Source organism: Tinamus guttatus, unplaced genomic scaffold (genome assembly GCF_059628265.1).
Source record: "Tinamus guttatus ecotype Peru unplaced genomic scaffold, ASM5962826v1 Tinamus_guttatus_pri_ptg000208l, whole genome shotgun sequence".
NCBI classification, from domain to species: Eukaryota; Metazoa; Chordata; class Aves; order Tinamiformes; family Tinamidae; genus Tinamus; species Tinamus guttatus.
Window position 1 is genome coordinate 10,564,745 of NW_028288742.1, and position 25,523 is coordinate 10,590,267.

General features: G+C 44.3%; 1 protein-coding gene across 2 annotated transcripts in view; it reads right to left on the minus strand.

Annotated features, from left to right (window-relative positions):
- The window catches only part of EPAS1 (endothelial PAS domain protein 1), a 112,094-nt gene that overhangs the window by 47,565 nt on the left and 39,006 nt on the right, over positions 1-25,523 (minus strand). Inside the window, exon 1 of one of the 2 annotated variants that reach the window (XM_088524274.1) lies at positions 23,438-23,555. The exons of the other annotated variant lie outside the window; for it this stretch is intronic. Coding sequence (XP_088380400.1) covers positions 23,438-23,463 — 26 coding nt within the window. The 5' untranslated portion in view covers positions 23,464-23,555. Of the gene's footprint in view, positions 1-23,437; positions 23,556-25,523 lie in introns of those variants that run through there. 2 annotated transcript variants of the gene reach the window in all.

Consider the following 25,523-nt stretch of genomic DNA (forward strand, 5'->3'; position numbering starts at 1 on the left):
TTATAAGGGATTAAATCACAACTACTCACAATTCTTTTTTTTTCCTGATCGTTTAGTCTTTCATCTCACATCAATGATGAAAATCAGAAAATCCATTGCTTTCAAATTCTGTTCTGGGACTTGTCACACTCCTTATACCAGAGCAGCTCCTAGCAGAAGGCAATCACTGTTTGATGTGGAAAGGAACATCTACATTTCTGTATCAGCTCTGCTACCTGGCTGCAAGACAGGACGGTAAAGGTTTTAAAATAAAATGGGTATGAAGCATATTTTGGGGGGAACCTTTACTAAAACAAGATAGTCTGCATGAATAAATAGCTGGTTCTACAAGCCAAAGAGATGCCTGCTATTACAGAAAGCTATGAAGATTACACATAATTTCATATGGAAAGAATTTATCAATGGCTAACTAGCAAATGATACAGTATTTCTAGTATCTTAATACAATTATATTGCTTTCTAGAAAAAAAGTAGAATTATTGAGAAGTATTGCAATGGATGCCGTTTTAAGGAAAGCAAGACATGCCACTAACGGAGTCTCATGAAGAAATATTCTCTACCATGCAGAGGCCTGAAGCATGGAGAGATCTCAAAACTAGATTGTTATCAAACCATCGCTGGAGGAAGCAGATAACACCATTCAAAAATGGGAGAAAGATTCAGGAGCCTTCAGCAGATTTGGGCAGGGGACTGGGAGACAACCCAAAAAAATCCCATGGGCATCCATGGACTTTGAAGGCATGGAAAATATTTTTAGGTGCAGACCTAGAATTAGATAAAGAAAGAAGTGGGAGCACTTTTCACACTTCTCCTCTGCAATAAGGTGCAAGTGTGGCTGAAATGTGAGAACATCTGGATTCTGTTAAGCTCCAGTTACACAAGCCCTGATCATCTCAATCGACCAAGCTTCGAGAGCAGTCAGTAGGACGTGGCAAGAAAAATAACAGCATGTATAAATACTCCAGAATGATCAGAATTGGTGATAAACAGAGCCATAAACTCACAGCGATTAACAGGCAGTTTCTACCAAGGACTTGATTCAGCTGCAACAAAGTTTATGCCAGTATAGACCATAAACTGCAACCCAGAATTACCAGGTGAGCTGATACAGCAATAATTCTTTGTATTTACAGCTAATCATCATGTCACTAAACACAATTTTGAGGGACACTAAGTGAAATATACCTAACTTTCAAACTTCCTCTATTCAAACAATATTGCAAAATAAGAACCCAATATCTTATTAGCACACTTATTGCCTTTAAAAAAAAAATTAAATGAACAATTTAAGTTGGAGAGGCCACAAAGCATGATACATGGAATACAGAAGAAGCAGATCACAGAGAAATAAAGATCAAAATATTATAACATTATAAATTTACATCAGCAATATTTATATAAAATAAGCAGTAAAGCATTTCAGAGCAATATGGGGCTGTGTCATTTACAAGATTAACTCCAAGGGTTTTTTTTTCGGCTAAAGCACTCTTAAAAGTTTTTGTGTGTCATACCTTATTCTGCAACACTCACGGAAACCAAGAGATTCGCACACAACAAAATAGCACAATCATAGTAGCTTTGCTTGTGGTTTTGTAACAGGACGTCACTCAAGCCCACACCTCCAGGGTTCTTGTATTTTGGGGCAAGAAGAGCAACTCCACGTGCTTTCCTAGATTGCCTGGACCAACAAGCCCCAGCTTCCCAAAGCAGCAGTACTGCAAAACAACCCCTAGCAGCAATAGCTAGGGAAGGAGAGCTGGGGACAGGGCAGCTTTTCCAAAGGATGGTCGGGAGCAAACCAGTTAGGAATGCGACAGGGTAACTGTCCTTGACATTTTCAATCTGGCAAGCAGCACACAGCAGCGCTCAGGCTGCAAACAGAGACAACTTCTGCGTCCTGAAGTTAAAAGTTCAGCAGTTGTTCCCCGTTTAGTCACTCCCCACTGAAAGTCCTTAAATAAAATACTTGTTACAAACCTCGGATGTACTGATCAGCATGTCCCGCTCCACACAGAAATACAGAAAAGCAACAGTCTAACCTAAATACATGAATCCAAGGAGTAGGGCTTTTAAAGCAAACACCATATAACTCATGAAAGTTTACCAGAGTTACCACTGCTGCAAGGAGATAAAATACTCCCTCAGTTGTTGTCATTAGCAGATACATTCCTTAGGCTGAGATGGATAAAGGTATACCAATACAACACTTCAAACTACCTACATGCTTTCACCCTGCAATATTATGGTACAGAAAAAGAGCAACAAAGTAGTGGCTACCCCTCAGAAAGGGTGCAAATCTGCTTGCATTTGGAATATCCTAATTCTACTGCTCTGAGCCTATACCAGAAAGGCCCCTGTCAGTGTGGGGAGGGGGAGAAGACAACAAAAAACAGAAGTAGGTTACAAGCACTAGCAAACATGATCCATTTAAACTGCTAATGGCAAGCTCTGTTGTTATATTTTTATCATTGCTTTTCTGAAAATTACTTTTATCAGTGATAATTTAGCTTTTATTTCATTATCTAGCACAGCAGACAAAAGAAAAACAGATTTGTGTTACAGCAGCTCCAGCACTTGCTCTGTCCATTAACACTGACAGATGAAGGCAAATTAAAGCTCTTAGGCTGCATTTTCAGCATACGTGGTACTGAAACCTGTGCCTAACCGGCCTGTGTTTCCAAGGGAGGACAGTGCCATTGATAAATTATTTTCCCTCCACAGTTAATGGAAGTTTTCACATTCTAAAGAAAATGACATAGCCTCTTCTCAGTTTTCCCTTTTCCGTTCTATCTGCCTCCAAAAACATCTAAGTATAAACAGGGAGAATCAGTATTTTAAACAAGAAATCAGATTTTAGTCAGCTGAACAGTGAAATAATGCTTCCGTTCCTCCCAGTTTTCTTAAGACCACAAACCCACAGAGAAGTTGTGTTTGATGAAAATATTAAATATGCTTTAAGAACTTTTTTTTTTTTTTTTTTTTAAAAAAAGCACATTATGTTCTTCCAGGGCTGTTCTTCATTTGCCCTTTTGTTTTCCTCGTTATGTTTTAAGCCATGTATTTACTTTAATAGAGGTAAACAGATTGCTTTATAACTTTAATAATGCACTTATTTATAGAAGCTAATGTAACTAAACAGCTGTTCTGGGCAAAAGGTGGCCCTTCCATTTAAGCAATAGTATAATGGCTTTGATTACAGACAATTTTGAAAGAAAAACAACAAAACATTATTGACTGTTCTAAAAAAATGCAACTAATAGCAGTCATTCTCTGGAGTAATAAAGTTACTTCTGTTCTTGAATGAAATATCCTTTCAGCTGCACTTAAAATGAAGTCTCATTAGCAAAATAAAAATTCAAATATCTGTTAATTTACAGTAGATGATCTGTGTCACTTTGAACCTAGGTTATTATTAAAACATTAGTTCTTTGATTCTTTGCATTTGGGAAGTTGCAATTTGTGATATAAGGACTATGCAAAAAGTTTCTTTCTCCAAGGCAACAGATAATGTCACCACTGTTTGCTTACTCTGAAATTACCACAAAGTCTAAACACAAAAGCTTTCTAATACCTAATTCAAAATTAAAAGTTAGTGCCTAAGTATTTCAAATAAAAGCACTTTTCCACGTTGCAAAAGTAATACTTTTGCTACCATAATCTTTAATGAGTGTTCAGCCTCATGATAAATTGCCCAGCTGATATTTGTCATTGGTGCCATTTCATTTGCTAATAAAAACTTTATTTTTCTTAGAATGACTTTTTAAGTCTTGGATAAATTTAGTTTAGTTTTTACATCCTTTCTTCGGGAGTCATTACATGAGCAACTACAAAAAGAAGTTTTTCTGCTGGGGGAGGTCACATTGATGAAAACAGATTGATATTAAAGTACATGGAAATCTGGAAGAGCAAGAAAATACTTCTTGGACTCCCACCAATGTAATTTCAATGCACAAACATGACTATAATTTAATGATTTCCTTATAAGCAGGCTCCCAAAGTAATGATTCAGGGCTCCCAAAGTAACGATAAAAATTAAGTCCCAGAGAATGTATTTTAAGAGGACCTTTACTGAGCACAGGGAAGAGGAAGAGCATGTTGACTGAATATTTTTAACCAGCTTTCCACAGATGGGTCTAAATCAAGCTCTTATGATTCTCCCCTGTCATAACCCACTACCAAGGTCAAAGGTTGAAGCTTTCCCAGAGGTTCACTGTGCATAACAAACACTAAAAATTCCCCAAATTTAGTTTATATATAACAGACCAAGTGCTCTGGCCATTTACATCCCATACAGTCCCTCTAGTACTGAACAGGGCGTAAGTAGAGCAGATACATGCACAAAATATTCACATTTTGAATTAGTTGCTTTACTCTTGTCTGCATTTGTTATTGTTTCTTATACTCTTTAATTAAAGAAGTGCTATGAAAGGACCAAACAATTCCTCCACTGCAAACATTTAAATGTTTTGTCAAGAACAGTATATATTTGATTTAAAGAAATAAAACTGCTAGTGATCTATTAGTATTAAGAATTACAGGAGGACTTGGGGGTACTCCATTTTTTTTGTTTTTAATTCAATTCTTAATGAATAACTTGAGCATGTGAGCTCCCCAAGCAAGACTGGAAGAATAAGCTGGACATCCTATGGCAACCCTGGGGGAAAATCTGGGGGCATATGGTCTGCGGGAGCTTGGACATCCTAAGGCCTTGGTCCTCTTACACCGGTATCCGACAACCATACTGCTCGATGACCCAAAATTTATCTCAGGACACTGGCAGGACAGGGAAAACTGCCGAATTAGTGTGTTAAACTGCATAGGAAGTTTGACTCTCAAATGAAGTTAGGGTTTGTTTTTCTAAAACTCCTTCCTATCAAATATCAAAACCAATCATCAAACTTTTCCTTGAATCCCAAAGGCCAAAGCCTTAACAACATGACGCGAACAAGAATTTTCCCTTGGTTGTTCTTGCGAATATCGCAGCCACCTGTAAATCCATCCTCTTCACACCCGGTCAGTCGCTGACATCGTTGCACCCTACGAATATATCCCGAACTCGTTTGGCACATGGTGATGTTTCAGAACAAGAACAGCTTTGTAATTATGGTTTTGTTTTGTATATTAGTAGTAGTAACCACAAAATATATGTAATGTTACGTGCAGGATACGCAGTTCTACCAGCGTGTAGGCCTCTCCCTGTCAGACAGGCCCTCCTTCCCCCCACAGTGCAACTCCCCAGACACTTTGGAGCTCTCGGCAGCACCATCTCCTCATCGCACCCCACATACACCAGTGCTCTCCTGGCTGGCAGCGCCTCATTTCTTGTGCTGCAACCTCTTACCAGGCTCCAGTTCAGATTTTGCACTTTCCAAGCAGCAACATAGAAGAGTCTTAACATTAGCATATACTATAGGCCCTCAGTCCCTTGTTAAAGTCACCTCCAAGGAAACAAGTGCCAACTACAGCTTTCTATATATACAACTCTGTCCGGAGACCCTGTTATTAAATCATTAGGCTTCACCTTTCATTTTACCTATGTTTCCTGGACTCAAGTTCTGCCTGATACAGGCTACATTACTATTTCTGTCCCACACTCCAATGTATTACAAAGTAAGTATTTCACTTTATTGATCTAACAGCAGCAAACAACTGAGAGCACCAATTTTCTAAGCCACAGGAAACCAGTTCAATAATTATTTCAAAGGTTAACAACAGGGTCCCCATAATCCTTGCAAAAATCTGTTTGCTCATGGTTCTTGTTCAGTCACTAAAACAAGATTTTCAAAGAGTCCTAAATGTTTTCTCTGCCCTCCAAGGCTAACCCTATACCCTAATGATGCTCCAGTTTATCAGGGGATGATGCTAGCCATGGCTAGTATCTTATCTCTGTAATCCTCCAGGGTTAGACCAAGGCTAGAGTTGCCCTAAGGGTATGTAAAATGTGATTTTCTGTGATGCCATTTGCAGAAGAGGGGGAATAATTGGAATAGAATAACTATGGCTGCTAGTGGCAAATGTTTATCTTCCGCAAAACAAGCAGAGGTAAAGCAATAAAAATAGTTATTTCATAGGAGTCCTCTTTAACCGTTGAATTGAAAGATGATTCATATAAAGATTCACATGCACATAAACATGAGATATAATGATGAAGATATCTGCTTAAAAAGTACGTAAGACCACCAAAATCAGGAGGAGTTGTTTTTTTGCTAGTGATTTGGACAGAGCCAAAGAAAAGCTGACTGGCCCCTTGGGGTAACTTTGTGACCCCACTTCTTCAGTTTTTTCTACCGGCTTGTGGTGCCCTCACCCCACAAAAAAGCAATGGAACAGCCCTGATGGGCTAGGCAAAATGCTGATGTCTCCCAAGGTCCCATGGAGATCAGTGGACCTAGAGAAGGACACGGGGACGGAGCGGTGCTTCCCTAGGATATCCCGCCAGCTCCACGCCGTTGTGTGCACACCGTTGCGTGGGTGCACTCGGGCACCAGCGAGGCCACCCGACGTTCAGTGCGAGTGTGCTGTGCGGCAGCACACGCTCCTGGTGGGGAGGGCTCCGGAGCACTCCCATCCCGCACGCGGGATGGCACGGCCACCACGGTCCGGGAGCCGGCCGCCTCACCAGCCGCCACTAACACCAAAACCAAGTGCGCTTCTCTGCCACGGGTAAAACTCACATTGCAGAATACTTGGCTGTATGGAGGTCCACACTCTTTAAAGGAATCAGATTTTTTATCCAGTTCCTTCATTTCACTTTTCTTCAAACCAAATTGATTTCACCTTTCTAACCGTACCAAGACAGACAAACGTGGTAATTGCTGCTAATAACACCCATCCTTTCAGAGCTCAGGCGTACTCCATGCCTACCTCAGACAGCAGGAGAAGCTGTTCCAAAGCGCCTGAGCTCCTAACAAGATTGGACTTTATGGCATACAATAAAAGCCTTATTACACACCTACGACATTCCTTTATGCGTCCGGATCCCTAATTAGCCGGCACACATTACAGTACCGCATGACGCACAGGTATTTTGCAATGACATCACAGCTTCGGGTTTTTTGCTGACAGGCTGCAGCCTACAGGCAGCTTTCAGAAAAAGAGCATCGAAAAAGTCACCAGCCTTCCAGGCTCCCCTCCGCACAACGTGCACGCAGAGGTTGGCAGATGTTGCCTCCTGCAGATTGCCGTTCATAAGTAACGCTCTAATACTCTGCGGCGCCACAAAGTATAACCCGATTGCTCATGTTTCCAGCCAGTATTGACACGGCCTTTTCCTTAGATAAAACCTTTTTCCTGCTCCTGTAAAAGCTGGCCCTGAGAAACGTCAAGCGAGGTCTTCAGCCCCGCGTATCGCCCGGCGCGTAGGGCCACGACCGCCCAGCGCCAGGGCCGCGGCTCCCGTTATCTGCACGCGCAGGCCTTCTGGAAGCTTCTATCTGCCCCGACACGTCCTCCCAAGGAGCGCCCTATCTCCCTGCACCAAACGCCGGGTGACGGAGGCTGCTGCCCCTCGCCGATGCCTATCGTCCCCCGGCCGCGGGCGCGTTGGCCGCGGTGGTCCCTAACGCCAGGCCGCACGGTGCGCGTATGCGCCCGGCCGCGTGAGCAATGCAGGGTGTTCCCCGGCTTCCAGAGCAGATTACGGCGCAGAGCTACGCGCTGGTGTACGTGACCGAGACCCCTGCTTCGACGCGTAGACCAGTGCACGGTGCTGAGCTCTTCATTCAGAGCAAGCTCCCGTGGAACGTAGCGGGCCCCTGCCTGGGCACCCGCCACAGGTGTAAACTCTTAAGTGACCCAAAGCCATTGTTTTGATGTTTCTAAATCACTGAATATAAAATCAAGTAAAATAAAAATAAATAAAAGTAAGCAGGGACAACATGACCGTGCACCTCTCAGGTACCCTCACTCTCAGATACTCTGTGCACTCCATGACTTCAGAAATCAAGATTTTTTTTGTGAAACCTTTTTAACAAAAGTGCTCCGATGGCTTATGTAGTACAGATAAATACTATCTTAACCATTTTTTTCTTCAATATAAAAAATATTTTAAATATATTATTTTAAAAAGCTGACTGTCAAGCCCTAAAATTCACCCCAAACTCCTTCTATTTAGAACAGCAGCCTGTCTTCATTGACTGCATACCACGACATCTAGCTGTCCTAACTATGCTCAGGGCAATACTTTCGTATTTCTCGACCTTTTCCCCCTGATTTGAGGGCCAACTCAATATCACTACGCAATTCACATTTGCATGCCTTATCCAGGACTCCAAAAACACCAGTGAGAAGCCAACTTGATACCGGTACAAAAAGGAAGTGGTATCTCCACATCACCTGCAAAACGTGGTCATGCAAACCCATCTGCTCCGCACTCACCCCACCGGAGTTGTGTGGTCAGGCTGCACCACGGACTGCGTTTCAGTACATTTATAAAGCCCTCCCAGGAGTGTCGACAGTGATAATACTGTAGAATAGCCTGCTGGATATCAATAGTACTGCCATGTACAATTTTGATAAATTCCCAAGTATTTTATTAGTCGGATTAAAACAAAGTAATTAATATTCTGTTCCCACAATTACAAAGTCCTCAGCCAATTTTAAATGACCAATATTTTTTTTTTCCAGAAAAGTTGCTTCATAGCATACAATAACCTGCAAAAGAGAATTTTCTATTAATCAGATTAATAGACAGTGTTGTAAGAAGCCATATGTAGGCAGTACAAACTTTTCTATGTCAAAGTTGCTATGACAACTGGATAACCGGGATTCATGGAAGAGATGATGGTATGGGATGATTTAAAGAAGATCTCACCCAACTGTAATGATTAACTCAGTCCTAATGCATTCCCTTAGAATGATTCTTCTATCTCTTCACAACAGATAAAATTGCACTGGAAGATCATGCAAAATCTGAGAACTGTACCACATAAATTAGCAAAGTCTATCAAGTCAGCTCACAAACATGATGAAAGAACTAATTTGCAATCTTTGCAATCTTTATTATTAAGCTTTTTAAATGGGATTGCATAAGAATGTGACTAACAGTTTGAAAATTAAGTATATAGAAGGGAATTCTAGGAAGTGTTGTGTTATAGGAACGTCTTTTTGAGAATGAGTTACTGACAAAGTTCAGTAATAACATGCAGTGTTATAAGCATACACATATGTGCAAACATAAGTACTAAAAAATTATCATCATAAAAACAGACTTAAATCACACAGGCTGCTGTGAAATTGACTTCCACAAAAGACATAAAAATAACCCAGGCTAGTTAACTGTAAATATTAGCAAGGCATGTGCTTCAGCAGTAATGCAGAACGAGTGTGTATTTTAACAGCAGACAATTGCAGAAACCATTTATGTGCAAGCACTAATTCTTGGCAGGATGAGAAGAGTATTTTTTGAATACCCAGATTTACTACACTCTAATACTCAGGACGCTCGGAACGAGGTACTTCAAGGCAGATGCCTCGTCCCGAGGCGCCACCTTCCCAGGCACCCGACATGCCTGCGCTGGCACCACATTCCCGCGTCCGCCGCCGCCGTGGACCCGGCACGACTGCGGGACGGGGCTGTCCGAAGGGAGCCGGGCAGCGACCAGAGTCGCAGTTATACAAGAAGCAAGGAAATATTATGCAAGAGCACAGGAAGCGAGAGGAGACAGTATTCTGGGCAGGCCTGGCAAGGAGTCTGTGTGAACGGCCGCTAACAAGCGCAGCGCGGTGCCTGGCGCCAGAGCCAGCAGAGAACGTTCCCAGCGCCGCGGAGGACAGCGCTCCACATGTTTTTGCCAGTGGGCCAGGTTCCAGGACGCCCTGTACCTGATGAAACGCAGATAAACCCAGGTCTTACTTTTTTCGCCAAGTCTTCATTTATTTTTAAATTTTTTTTGAGCGTATTTTTGTCCAGCGTTTGTCAGGAGTGGCAAACGGTTTGTTTTCATGGCTTTGCTAATAGACTGCTTGCTCCTGGGCTCCCTATAATTTCAACTACAATAAGCGACCTACAAAGAAAGGGCTTGGCAGCAGCCTCACTTTTTCCATGCATCTTGCCCATCCCTACCTCAAGATGCTCTGCTAATAGGATATGTGAGGATCCTGGGTGCTTCTTTTCCTTGGCATTTAGGAACGACCACTGCTAGTAGACTTGGCAGAAAAAACAAAATACAGCTACTCACACACAACAATACTATTTTAATACCTGTTTCCATAGAGAAAGCAATTTTTTTTTTCCAAATTCGAGAACTGCTTCATCCAGGTCTTATTTGAATAAAACATCAATTACACCCAGCAAATTCTGTTTGAAGAATGGCAGAAGAATTTGTCCTTTCGCTGGCAAGTGTCCAGTGCCTAGCAATGTAGCCTGATGGAGGGCACACTGCATGCTTTGCTCTAGGAAAAGGCAGGGATAAAGTGCTTGAGGTGGAAGTCCATGGTGAGATTCACACATCCCCTGCCAAATAAAGAGTGCGGCATGCGAAGCCGTTACACAACCCCAAACAATTACCAATTGTGATGTGCGCAGACAAAGCGTTCTCCAGAGAATCTGTTTTACCTTTGTAATCACCCTAAAAAACAATAGTGCTCTCCTTTCAGCAAATACATAATGCAAACAAAAAACAAACAGCAGCACTGCCTCCACTGGGAAAGAGAAAAAAAAAAAAAAATTGTGAGACGGATGATAGATCTGTAGGAGATCTGGATTCCCAACAGAAAGGAAGCTGACTTAGTAAGGAGCTTTCGTCACCATCGCTTGTGGGAACAGCAAATATATGCCACTTCTAACAAGAAAGTCCCGTCTTCCCCATGGTTCACACATGAAAAGGTTCCCATAACCTACCACTTTTGCAAAAATAATTAAACAAGCGCCACAGTCACAAAGGAAAGTGAATATGCTACAGGTGACAATGCCTTTATTGTTGCACTAGTATAACAGTCACCAAAATTAATCACAAACATGCCAACAAGCACCATATGTGCACGCACGCACACACACACGATTAGTCCTTTCCAACCAAAAAAGACCACGTGTATCTACAGATAGATCCAAAGTTAAGAGTTGTTTGCAAGCTTATTTGTTTCTCCAGTGGAAGACAACTCCAGACTGGAGAACTTCAAATGCTCTTCGGAGGTCCTGGATCAGTCATAGATCAAGCACAAATACTTCATGATGAGTTTTTAAATGCCACAGGAGTTAAACTAGTAAATCATTCTACAAAGACAACAAGTTGTTCTGTCAACAAACAACAAGACCTCATTTCTGAGTGCTCTGTGTATCCTTGTTGGCATGGTGAACCTTAGCATGGAGTTGATGGGCGTTTCCCTGGGGGACCAACGACTTCTTCAATCCTATGATGCCTCTGGGCTCTACAGAGAAATATGCTTGTGCTGCAGCCTATCTCCTTCCCTGAGGCCTAGTCTGTTTCTAAAGATCTGTTTTTCAGGAGCTTAATACCCCTGAGATTTCTATTGGTCTGTTAAGGAATGGAGAAAGAGAAGCAATGTAGCCTGTTAAACCCTGCTTCTTTAAGAAAACAAGCGAAAAGAGGGTAGCTCTCCCAATCTCTGTTTAACCTTCTATTAAAAATAAACCTTCTAAAATTTATTTTGATGACTGAATTTTCCAGTACTTTAAAAGTAACGCTCTTCCAGCCAAAACCACTCCCTGGATTTCATGTATGCAATTCATAATCAACTACAAGTAAGCAAAATATACCTACCAGCACAGGCAATAAAACATTTATTGGGGGGAGGGAATATATTTTGCCTCTAAACAGCTAATATTTCTCCAAGTTGAGGCCTTCTCCTTATTATCCTTCAGTACAGTCACTTCATACTTCACAGCTTCACTATAAGTCCTATAACAACTCCTGGTATTCAAGCAAGTTAAATACTTTCAAAACATGGTGTATTAAAAGAGATTTGCCCCCTATCTATTTTCTTGTAAAACTTTGTAAGCCTCACTTCTTATACAAAAACAGTTTCTTGCTCTGCTTCAGCAAGCGTGAAGAGAAGCAGAACCCAAGTGGAATGGTCGTGAAATTCCACTGAAACATTGGTGGGATTTTTTCCACCTATTCTGTGAAATAATGAAATTCCCTTTCAAGAGGAATAAAGGTTCACGCTCAGTACAGCTTACATCACATTTTCTCCAAATGCATTTTCACAAAGCACCATCCAGAGAGGAATTGAATCTTCAACAACTTTAGAAATGGACTTTTTTTTCCGTCAGAACACAGCAGCCTGCAACCAGAGCGCTCTGTTACGTAAGGTGCAAGCAAAAACTAAGAAACCCAACAACTGCAGCACACACCCCTGTGTACAAGGAACCAGAAGGTTCCTTCCATGGCTGCAACATACTCAAAACACAATATAATGTGACTGCTCCCTGCTTCAGGCTACTGAAACCATTTCATGCTTGCACTGTATGCGTTACATCAACCCTCTCTGAAGATGTGCTTTATGACAATTTCATGCTGGTGTGATCTATTCTTGAAGCTTTTAACGTGTCAGACTTGTGACACGCTGTCTCTTTAGGTGGACCCCTACAGCCCACCTCAACACTGGAGCTCTTTTCTGTGACCTGCAATCCAGCATTTGCTCCCTGTGGCTTTCTACTCTGTTTATTTCCAGGGTCTGAAGAACACCCCCAAATAACTACCTTTATACACCTCCTCCTTAAAAAAAAAAAAAAAAAAAAGAGGGGGGGCAGAGTGGAGGAGAGAAAAAAAAATCAGAAAATAAAAATTCTGGTTGCTGAGTATAATCGCTTCACATTTGCCCTTTGAGAAGCTGGAAATTCATTATGCTGTGTTTACAGTGGGGTTGGGATTACAGGGTGGGCGGGTTGACTGTTTTAAGATTTGGCAGGCAAAGGGGCAGGAGTGGTGCTATACAGATAACATGACTGGTTGTATTATCTTCCCCGATGCCTGCTCGGACAGTACGCACAGCTGCCAACAAAAGCCTGTGTGAAAAGTTCTGTTTTTCCCACTGTATTTTCTTTAAGCCTAAGAACGGGCCTACTCCCTCTTCAGGCCTGCCTGGCCACCCGTACGCAGGCAACGCCGCGATGGGAACGAGGCCGCAGGCTTCATTCACCTGCGTGAAGGAGCTCGTGCGGGCCGGACACCTGGGTCTCCCCTGCAACCATTTCACACCAGGGAATGAGGGACCCGACCATCTCCCAGAGGTGTTCAGGGCATTACGATCACCTGTCCACAGCCCCCACGTCACTTTTGCTCGAGGCACCTGAACTGCACCTTGATCCTGCATGCGACAGGAGGGCCCGTTTCAAAGGTGACGCAAATGAGGGCTAAAGTCCCACGTCGGCACGCGGGTGCAGCCTACGTACAGAGGGGGTACCCGTGATGGCCAAGGAAGGGAGGCAGCTAGCGATTGGAGAAGCGTGGGAGATGGCCCGACTGACCGCCTCCTGCTTAGGTATTGCTCAGTGAGCTCCGTCACAGGAGGTTCTTGCCAAGATTGGTACGGCATTGTATGAGGTATAGAAACAGAAAGTCCCCACTTTGAGAAGTTTACAGTCTAAATAAATAAGACACACAAAAGGGGGAAGGAAGGATATGCTACCATCCCAACTTCCCAGACTTGGGAGGGAGGGAGGATTAATGATGGAGAGCAGCCGCCCTGGCCACAGGCGCGTTACCGACCCTGCAACCTCCCCCAGGTCCTGCGCAAGCAACGAGTCTGTCCAGCACAAACCAACTGCTGCTCAGGAACCAGCACTGACCTCAGCAGCCACTTCCACCAAGAAGAAGCAGAGAACATGCTCGAAAGACAAAATCCAGAAAAAAAAAAAATTAATCAGCTTAGCTGTGCTCAGTGCTGGCCCAGGTCCCCATTTCTAAGAGGTTTTGCCGGGGCCAGCTGTGTGGTTAGCAGACAAAAATGGGGTTGGGGGGGTTGTTTTTCTAAAGCGGGAAATAATGGGTGTTTCGAAACAGCAGCATTAAGTTTCCTTCAAGATATCTGCCCTTGCTTTTACTCCACTTTCAAGTTTGCACAAGCCTAAGCAAGCAGGATAGTCCCTTCTGTGAATCATTTGGAGCACATATACAGCCTTACTGTTATGTAAAAGCCAGCACAGTAGGACTGTTCCGACAGTTGGAGCACGGAAAGGATGTTCTCATGAAAAACGCCATCTAATTAGCAATGGTAATAACACATCCTTCCAATCACTTGGGGGGCAGGGGGGTGGGGATAAAAATAAGAACTGCAGTTACTAACAGCAGCTGATAATCTTAAAGTTTTAGCACCTAAACAGGTCATCTGCTGCTCAAAGTTACCAGAAAGACATTCTGTTAAGTCAAACTGGAAACGTTTGCCCAAACTGCTAATTTCAAAATGCAGTGCTAAGCTGCTGAAAACAATAATAGGGGTTAACTACCAAAACAAATGGCTACATATTTTGTGGAAACCAGACTTTTTCTTCTTGTCCAGCTGGACGACTGTCCAGCTGGGCGACAAGGCAAGGAGGAACAGGTTTCCCCTGCTGCCCATGACCAGAACCCACCTCACACATAAAACGTGACAAATCTCCACCCTGCACATCCTCCTGTGTGCTAGATGACTTAAGTACGCTTAGAGGAGGATGGAGTAGTTGCTAAAGACAAAACCAGTAACTTGGTCCCAGATGTGACACTTCGTGATGGTTTTCCCTTGCGAAAAGTTAGTTTTGTTCTAAGTGTACTTCATACAGTCAGCTTCAGATCAATACTCTCCATAATTACCTAAGAGACTGAAAAATACCGTCACTGATATCAGCTGACAGGTACACTTTTCTGTGATAACAGTGCATAAACCCCAGGCACAACGCCACATACAGTCCCAAGGTTTAAGATACAAATTCCACAGCAATTAAAGCCTGGCACCTCAGCACTAACATTCTCCATTTGAGAGAAAATGAAAAAAACTAGAAACACAGACAGGTTTTTCATAGTGCTTGTAACCATGAGCGAGATCTTTGAAGTACTGAGACAACAAGCACCCAATAGCACCAAGCATTTACTCACAGGATGACAATTGTGAATGGACAGGGCTGGAAGACCAACAAGAGCCACCAGAATAGCCCAGCAACAAAGGCTGAATAGGACTGCTTTGTAGTTTATCATACCAACCTAAGTGGGAAGGATCGGGGCGATTCTGCAAGTTTAAGTACCTTTTTATGACATTAAATACCTTAGATATGCTAATGGAGGAAACAAGACACAAGGTGTGTTTTTCAAGCATGAGAGTACCACGTTTACCCGAAGCCCTTTAAAGCCACTAGAATGCAACTTTGTACTTCCTTAAGCTCTCTAAGCAGATATTTTTACAAATATAAGAACATACTCTAAAGTAAAAATACTGTTAAACAACTCTTGAATACCACTAGACTGACTAGCACCAAAATTTTCAGTTCTTGATGCCTTTTTTGCCGTTGTTGGCATTTTCCATTGTTAGCACTTCAAAAGGTTAGTAAGGCCTCTGATACTATAAATTAGCAGCAGCTTTCCCTTTCAAGAAAAAGGGCAAGAGTGCACGTTTTTAGATGTCATGCAGCTAGTGTAGGTGGGCCATTGTATTGAACAATTCAAGTAATTTAGCAAATCATAGTTTGGAGATATCCATATATATGGGTTCAGAATATGACTACCACATGTACTAGGCAAAAGGTGAACATCACCTGGAATCAGTATATTTCAAGATATTATTATATCCATTTCTAAAAGCAATGGCTTTCCTGGGAAAGGCAAACATTTCTATCTCTCACTGTACATGGGCAGGTTTTCAGGTATGTGGCTCTAAAACTACCAGTCCTTTGAGAACAACCAAGTTAGAAATTCTGCGCTACCAAGATATTTCGAGTATCTTGTTCACAACACGAGAAGCTGGTAATGTGCACGGAGGGGCTAACTTTAATGCTATGTTTTCAATAATATTAATGTTTCAAGAAAGCTGCTCACATATTTCAAAGCTAGAGAAGACCTTTGTCATCAACAAGTCAGACTTCCTGTCTAATCCAAGCCAAGAAGACTAAACATTTTCATCAGACCTAGTAACTCGTGGGAGCAAATCCAAGTGTGCTTTGAGTTCAAGGCCTCAAGTGATGGAGGCTTCATCAGCGTTGTTGAATAAATACTTGATATTTTAGGTTAGTAGATAAACTTAAAAAGTGCCTTCCTGAAAGGAGGACAGGAACTCCATTCAGGTCAAACCAAACTCATCCATGCATGTCATGGCTTTCTGTAGAACAAAGAAAATCTGAAAATAAAAAACAAACATAAAGGGTAGCCTTTAATTTATCTTACTTAAACCTGATTGAAATTTAAAATATCAAACTTTAGATGAAAAAAGTAGTGCAACACAAGAAGTTGTTAATTTTATTAAAAATGAAGTCAATTTTTTTTTCAGCACTGTCCATATGCTCTGACATTTTCTCAATCCCATTCCTTCATTCTAGGCTAGTTCCAGCTCTGTTTTATCTTGTGTTCTGGAAAATTATTTTCCAATAAAATATTTTTTTCCAGAAAATATGCTTTCCAGAAGTACCCAGCTGTACCAATTACACCTCCAGGTAAGCTCTTCCAATATTTAATAACTCTGTTAAAAATGGGCACCTTCTATCTCACCTTCATTTGCCTAACTCTAACCAAATGTGTTTTGATAGATCATGAGCATTACATTTTATTAGATAATGAGTAACAAATATTTACAATAGATAAAAGTTCACATTGCAGTCACTTCTGCCAGAGTTTCTAAATGATTCTGGTAATCTTATTACACATATACCTTCGGACTGCTTGCTATCAAGTACTGTAAGTTACACCTTCATGATTCATCCATCAGGAGAGTCGCTTGTTTTACAGAAACCTCCCCATGCCCGTTCTAATTTTAGCTTCTGCTTGGATAATACAATTTCCTGCCACAAAGTGAGCGGGTCGGGTTGTTCATACTCAAACTGTTAGATGTTCTTTGTGAATATGTAGAGCGATGCCCATGCAAGCACAAAGGTTTGCTGCAGCATTTCAGTGCTCTACAGTATTGTAGCAGTCAGTACTTGAGGCCTTCTGAAGAAAAAAAAAATCATAAGACTCCCTAGCTTTACACCTAGGGTGCATACACACACAAGCACCCAACACAAGATCTTTCTTGACTCTCAAAAAACCCAACATAGGTTGCACGATAGCCCAATTTATAAGAAACACTGTTCTCCCACCACATACTTCATAAATATATCCTTTATTTTAGGGACTTGAAGTGCAGAGAAATCAGTAACCCATTACATTCATTTTGTCACATTTACTGCTGTAAAATGACCACTGAGCTTGTACAGCAGATGCCTATCGCCTAATCGCCTTCACACATAGCTGGAAAAAAGAAACATCTGAAAAGACAGCCTAGTTGCTCCTAGTTATAACCCTATCACAGTAAGTTATTAAGCCTTAAGTTTACCAATGATTTTGTAAATATTAATAACAACAATGCAATATACCATGAATTGTCACAGCCCTGCTGCACTCTGTCAAGTTATTTTATTTTACAGTCTGCCTGGGTTTTTAATTCATGTAGGTCAGAGTTGAGATTTAGGGCCAGGCCTCGAGAAGTGTGGGAGGGTTTGCCACAAACAAGACGGGTTTCCAGAGATGTGTTTACTTCGCCTGTGTTTTGTTGGAAACACCAATAAATTATTGAGATCTTTTTTGCAAAACAGACAGTTTGGTTCTATGTATATTCCACAAATATTTGAGATGAAAATGTAAGGTACTAAATGTTCCTCTGCTTCTAATTAAATTGCTATATAAATACATACAGAGTAGAATGAAGCAGCATTTTTGACTCAGCCAGTGGGGAAAAGGGGGGAGGGGAAAGTTTTCATGACACATTTTTATTAGAAATGAATGAGAAAAGTGCTAAGAAACTCTATTCTTGTCCTACTTTTGTCACCCTTGAAATAACAAAATAAGAAAGCCTTTTGCTTCTGCCCAGATGCCCTGAATTTGCTAAGAAAGCTGCACGAAGCCAGTCGCAACTGCTCACCCACAGGCGAAAATAAAGCATTTGTGAAGTTTCTGAACTCCTTGGACAATCTTTCTGGAGGCAACACCCTAAACATTCCCCTAATCAAAGCAAACTGCTGATTCCACATATTCACACAGAGGAAGGGTCAAGACCAGGGCGTCTCTTTGACAGAAGATCAGACATAAAAACTCAGCTAAAGCAACTTTGCTTCTTGTCTGGCAAAGCACGTGATAAGTTCCTATAGAAAGGAATATTGCATATTTGCTGGACACAGAGGAGCAGAACGGGTACTTTATCCTACTCCAAACTCTTTATAATAACAGACAAGCAAATTAAATTTCAAGTCTAACTGTTTTAAAATATTTAAGTGCTCATTTAATCCAAATTTATTATGAATAGATTTTGTTAGTTAGATTTCCTAGACCTAAATAAAGTCACAGAAGAAAGAGTACCAATATCATAATTAGATTTGATTAACTTAAGCTCAAAAAGTAAAAAGCAAAATTAAGTGAGAGTTATTCTGGAACATTCATTATTTTTCAGCCAGTTGGCCTACTGTACTTCACTGAATTGCTTTGTACACACAGAGTACAATACAGTTTCCCATTTTACATACTTCAGACAGATTCTCCATGAAAAGTGACTTTATAAATCCAAGAAAGCAGTTACTATTTTCATATAAGCAGTCAAAATTTTTTTCATCAGCAGCTAATTTATTATATTGCTTTCAAATAAAGTGAGTACAGGTTAATAAAAAAGAAAGGAAAAAAAAATACAGGTCAGTACAGCTGTGTAATAACCATACCTGCAAAGTTCTTTAAAATTGAAAATTTGGTAAATGCATTTGAAAATAAAGTGCATGTTTTCTTCTCCTTCCTCAACTACATATTTTTAAAGACAGAAATAACAGCGCAGTTAACTTTATAGATCACATGACAGCAAACTTCTCTTAGCAAAATAATTCCAATGGGTAAGACATTCCCAACAATCCAAACAGGATAAACCTAGCAGAAGACTACTAACATCAGCAGAGCAAATTTAAAAAAGACAAGGGAACATACCATATTTTTGGATGCATTCAATTTTTAACTTGTTCTTCACATAAGCACTAATCATGAGTCAAACCAATGCTTGCAACCTCTGGGCAATCACCAAAAGAAGAGGCAGGTTTCTGGAGGATGAGGGGCCTCGAGGAGCTCTCGCAGGCCACCATGTTCCCATGGCCAAAGCCGTTCAGCCCCCCTGCTGCTCAAATGGAGACCAGCAAAGCTGAACCTCCACCACGGGCCATTGCAGGCTAAGGGGAACACACACACACACACACACACACACGGAGCTATCCCTCGTTTCATGAGCCTTTTGGTCACCCTCCAGCAGAGCAACCCTTGCCACATTTGCAGAAGGACAAAAGGGATGTTAAAGGCAGAAAACAGAAGGGACAGAAAAATTTAGCACTGAGGACTTCTCTGCGCATTGGCACTATCAGTAAGGCTGCAGCAGTCTTCAGTGAAACATTCTCAGAGATTTGCAGTTTTTGTAACAAGCTCACAAGGAGAAGCTCTGGCTCAGGTGCTTAGTGCACTTCGCTCACTCTCCTCCCAAAATAAGCCAGCTACAAATCCCCGAGTTTTAAACTGCAGCGAGAACTGGAGACTGCCAGGTCCTTTGCACCCGAAGACCGACCTATGGACAGCCCCTCCACCACATACGAGGTGTCACAGCTGCCCAAATTGTCCCCAAGCAGAGAAACTGCCTGGGTCCTACGAGACAGAACTGAGGAGCAGGAGCAGCCAGAGTCACTCCAGACAGCCTGCTGCTTTGAAGTGCTTGTCTTTTTGGTGCTGAAACCCAAGTCCAGGCTTCTTTACGTTCATGTGTGCCCAACGGCTCTTTTCAACATACTGTTCACAGTGAATTCATGAGACTGAGTTTCCTTTGGATAACTCCAACAAGAAAAACTTTGAGGGAAAATGTTATCATAGATAGAAAGAGGAGGAAATTTAAATACATCGGCTATGTGCAGGGCAAATGTCAAACAAATCTCTAAAAAGTTTATAACTAAGTCAAATAATGTGTGCAGTAGTCTGCCAAGGAAAGAGTCCAAAGCTGAAATATATAAGGAGTGGTTTGAAAATATGTAAGAGACAACCTACACTGGCAAGCAGATGGACCAAACTGTCCATCAGCCATCATGGCAGAACAGCACGTTAGAGGTAGCACAACTTAGAGCCAGGACTACCTTAAAATAGAAAGCATCCTGAACAGAACAAAACCGAGGCACAAAAGGTGAGTGCCGGGGTTCGAGGCCGCTTCGTGCCCAAGCGTGCACGCGTCCTGGCGCCCAACGCCTGCGCGCTCACGTGGCGGGGAGTCAAAGCACCCGCGTGTGGCGGGGAGCGATGCGCCCGCCGTGTGGCGGGGAGTCAAAGCACCCGCGTGTGGCGGGGAGTCAAAGCACCCGCGCTCTCCCCTTCCTCACCTGCAGCATGAGCTGCCACGGGCGACCTCAGCTTGGCAGAGCCGCTCTCCTGAGCCAGAGGTCAACGGGCATCGAGGCACAAAGGGTCTCATGAGAGGCCCTCAGCACCGAGGAGAAGCAAACGCAATTGGAAGTAATTGAGCGCAGCCAGCTAGCTAGCCAGTAACCAGGAATAATATTTTGGTATCCCAGCTGCTTGCTATCCAGACCAAAAGAAGTGAAGCAGACCTAGATAAGGTGACATCCCTGGGGTCACAAAGCAGCTATCCAAACCAGTGATCTCCTTTATAATTATACAGGGACTGCTATTGCATATTGCCCCTAAGCCACAAAAGCGGGAGGGAGAATGGGCCTCAGGTGGCCTGAGGTGGTGGTGGGGGTGGCTCATTTAAACAACAAACTTTAAATGTTTAAAACAACAAAACCAGAAAAGCCCCATTAATGCAATCAAAAAGCAAAGCCAACCAACATATCCTACTCAGTGGGCACCTGATTTGTCCTGAGAATGATTTCAAACTTTTCCCACATATACGCTGCTTTCGATTCAGGACAGTGATTTAACAGACCATCCATTTCTATAAAAACACTGTTCCTCAAATAAAATTCACAAAAAAAGGATGATGACTAAAAAGTTCACTGAGTTAGTCCTAGTTAGTGAGATCTATCTGCCAGTTAGTCACTGCACTGTACGGAGAACACAAACACAAATTTTCTTCCTCAGCTTTTATTTTACCACAACGTGCTTTAAACTTTCTTTCCTTCTTTTTCCCCCCTTTCTAATTACCATTATTCTGAGAAATTGCATTTTAGGATGATATAAATACAATAAAATTTCGGTTAAGTTGAAATAATAATCATATTAATCTCAACTTGATACCTTAGACTAGTTTTTCCTGTGACAAATACACAGGATAGCCTGTCAAAAAGTGCTCTAATGCTTGTTCCAAAGAAAACACTTGTGCTTCTCCCCTGACAGATCAGCTTCAAATGAAAACCTGAGGATGCTTTTCAATTTAAATGGACTATTAAAAAGAGTCAAAGATTATCTTTCGAAGAGCATCTGTTTAACAGTAAAAGAACCACTCCTCTAAGCACATGTTCCAGGGTTGCCTGCAAATCTTGCAAACCAGATTACCCCCACCACCTTTTCTCCCCGAAAATTGATTTACAAATGCTATTAGTGAGTCAGGTTAGAGTTCCCAGCTGCATATCTGGATAGAAATCAAGCAAATAATACACCAAGTGCTGAACTCGAGGCAGCACGTCTGTTCTGCAAGAGCTCTGGAGAACTTAGCCTTGCCTTGCCCCGGCAGGCTCGGCGCGCTCGGCAGCGATGCGCGCGTACGCGGGGCAGGGAGGCACACGCAGGCCATCCTTCCCCATCTGATAGGCGCCCAGCTCTCGCAAACATTAATTTACACAACAAACCCATGAGGCAGATAACAATTATTAGCCTACTTCTGAGAGCGCCAGAGAATTGTCACCGGCGCGTCACAGTCCTTACTGAAAGCAGGGACGGAGCCAGGGTTGGAATGGGGACCCGCAATGCCTTTACTTCTGTGAAGCTGCTGTGTTGTATTTAAAGAGTATTTCTGCAAAGAACTTCAGTATCGGGTACTGCAAGATTAGACAGTGCCCATTCTCTTATACTGACTGAAAATAGGAGTTAAGTTTCTCTTTAAAAGAGGTAATACACTGAACAAACTGAGGAAGATAATTTCAATACGTGCACTATTTCATTTTAATCCCTATAAACTAAACTACAACAAAACATTTTGTAAGTATACCTCACTGCATAAAGTTTTACACTCGCCAAAAAAGGACACATTAACCTACCACTATTTTATGCCCTGCACAGATGAACAACACCTAGAACAAAACACACTGGAGGTAACTCTTAACCCACATCCAGTAACGTTTGATAAACTCGGGCTAGCAACACATAAACTGCACGGGCCATACTACGATACCCTCCCTATTCCACCGTGACAGGGTGACCCAATAAGAAGGAGCTACTCTGCAAAGCAAAGCAAAGCTTTCAAGGCATAGCCAGCTGGAAAGCACACCTGACAGATAACGAGGTAAAACCCTCGCTCCATAAAACACGACTTTTATGAACGCAATCTAAAATGAGAACAGGGAAGCAACCCGAGACAGCAATAAAAGTGGCCTCAGAGCTGCTGTTTGTGGAGCCCGGACAGAATAGGCTCAGCTGTAAGGGAGCCACGGGACTCAGCGGACCTTCATTCGCTGGCGCAGTCCCCGCTCCCTTGAGCGCCCACCCCCACGAGCTGCCTTCGGCCTCGGAGCCGCCACCTGATGCTCCTTTCCCCGGTCTCCGCCTGCGAGCAGCGGCCTGGGGACGGTGCGGGATTTACTTGATGCTTAACCTCGGGAACACGCGCTCTGGTGCGGCCGCGCAGCTCGGTGTGTCCACCCGCTCCCCTTGGAAAGCTGCTTGGGAAGCGCGCGTCCCGACTCCCCCCCGCCCGGGCGCTCCGGGCGCGGGGCCGCCCCAGATGCCGCTTTTCCATCAGTCCCGAGGCCGCGGCGAGCCCATGCACGGGCTCGCCAGCCCAGCCGTCCCGCCACACACCGACGTGCCGCCTCGCTCACAGCGGGGCCCTGCGGCTCCCCGCGGGCGCCCTGCCGCTTGCTCAAGCCCTCTCTCCTCGCCCAGCAGCGGCCGGGGGGCCGGAGGCAGCGCGTCCCGTCGGGGCGCCCACCTGCCCGCGGGGCCCGGGGGGCAGCGGCGGAGCGCGGGGCCGCCGGGCAAAGGGCAGCCCCGCGGGGCGGCTCGGCCCGGGCGCCGCGCCAGCCCCTCCGCCCGGCCCGGGGCTGCGCCGGCTGCCGCTCCGCGCGGCCGCCCCACGCGCGGCCCCGCCGTGGGAGAGGAGGAGGAGGAGGAGGAAGCTCGCGGAGCCGCGGCCCGCTCACCTCTTCTTCTCCTTGTCAGCTGTCATCGCGGCGGGCGCCGGCTCCCCCTCTCGCTCGCCTCGCTCGGCACCTGCCCCGGCGCGCAGCGGGACGCGGCGGCTCCGCGGGGCGGCCCTGGGCGCTGGCTGCGCTGCGCGGTGCGGCGGGGCCGGGCCGGGCCGGGCCGGGCGCCCCGGGGCGGGCGTACAGTCTCAGGACACTGCCGAGGATTGTACAGCCCGCCGGGGCGCGGGCGGGCGGCTCCGGGCAGGCTGCAGTGCGGCGCCGCCACAAGAAAGTTCCCACTTTAAAACTTGGGCCGCCGCCGGCCGCGGGGGCAGGTCCGGCCCCCTCGCCCCGGCCACGGCCCCCGCCGGCGCCGCCCGCCAATGGGGGCCGCGCGCGCCCGCCCGCCCACGGCCCCGGCCCGGCCCGGCCGCGCTGCTCCCCGCTGGCCTCTGGGCGCTCCTACGGGTTCGTGGCTGCCGGGCAGCGCGCGCGGGTCCCGCCGCACCTGCCCGCTCAGCCCCGCCTGGCCCTGCCTCCCCTCGGGCGGCCAGCGCAGCGGGGACAGCGCGCACCCCCACATCCATCCACACATCCATCCACCCATCCATCCATCCATCCATCCATCCATCCATCCATCCACCCATCCTTCCCTCCCTGCCTCCACAGAGGGAGCGACGCTCGCAGGGGCCGCGCTGCTGCGGCTGCCGTGGGGCTGTGCGGGGGGATGCGGGGCTGCCTGCGCCCCAGCCCCTTTCCCCAGCACTAACCCCCGCACCCGCACAGGGACGGAGGCCGGGGATGGAGCTATAGGAAGGGGCCGAGCAGCCCGGGCTGGGCCCGTAAAGGGAGTTGAGCACTTTTGCCTCTGCACCCTCATCTTTGCTGTTCAAATTTATTTTAATTTCTTCTATTTTCCTAATTCATTACCAAACTTTACACTAGTAAAATGCACCCTCATAGCATCAAAAACAAAGTACTGAGGTGGCAAGGACTGCTAAAGCTGAGCTCACACCACCTCCTGCTAGGGTTTGCTTTAGTTATGACCACTGTAAATCCACCTGAGGGCTTCTGTTCAGTGGCTTTACACCCAAACCACCACCTTGCTAGACAAGGAAATGCATCTTTCATTGCAGGAGGTACTGTTTGATCGCTTTTATCAGTCTTATCCTCACTGCTCTACGGCTTACCTTCACATTCTGTGGACATCTCAAAACTAATGCACTCCTTCCTCTTAAACTGCATCACCAGTTTTCCTGTACTTCTGGGTAACTCAAGTACTGCAGGCAAAAAAAAAAAAAATAAACCAAGCTAGATTTATTTCTTGGTTATTCAAATTTGAGCAACTTCCCTTCGCTATTTCATAGGCTGTTTTGTGTACAGTGGGTCAGGGGGTTTTTTTCTTTTACACGATATGAATTTTTAAAGCAACACATTAGGTTTCAATTTGCATATTCTGCTTTCTAGTCTGAAAGAACTACACATGCTTACACAGCAACAGCCTAATTATGCGGTAACAGGTTTTGTTCTTGTTATACAAGAGAGGCTACACAAAAGAAACCCACAAATATTTAAAATCTAAGTAAACTTAGTTAAACAGAATCTGTGTATGCAGGACTAAATTTAACCTTCTGGGAATAAGGGAATGCAATAGGATCAAAGAGCCAGGTCACTCATTTCCTAGATTAAATAGACTTCTTCATCCCTCATTGATCTCTGCTGATGTCAATGCTCCTTGCTATATCTTAAAGCACTTTACTTGGATAAACAACTTGCTTTTAAAATCAGACAAGAGAAGCATTCAATTTGGTTAAATCTCACTTATTTGAGGTCTAGCCCACCAGCCTAACTTCTGCTGGGGAGAGACTGGAGCTGATTATCAGTCTCACCCCCTTGCTCTCTCACCAGCGAGGCCCCGCGAGGCGGCAGAAGTCACATCCACGCAGGACTCGAGGAGCCATCCCTCTGTTTCTCCCTGGAGACAGACTGCAGGGTTTTGGAGCACACCCGTGCCCAGCAGCCCTATAATCTTGCTGCTGCGCCAGTAAGGCGAAGCCCGAGCGAGTCCCAGGGCTCCCTCTCAAATCCTTCATTTGCCCCA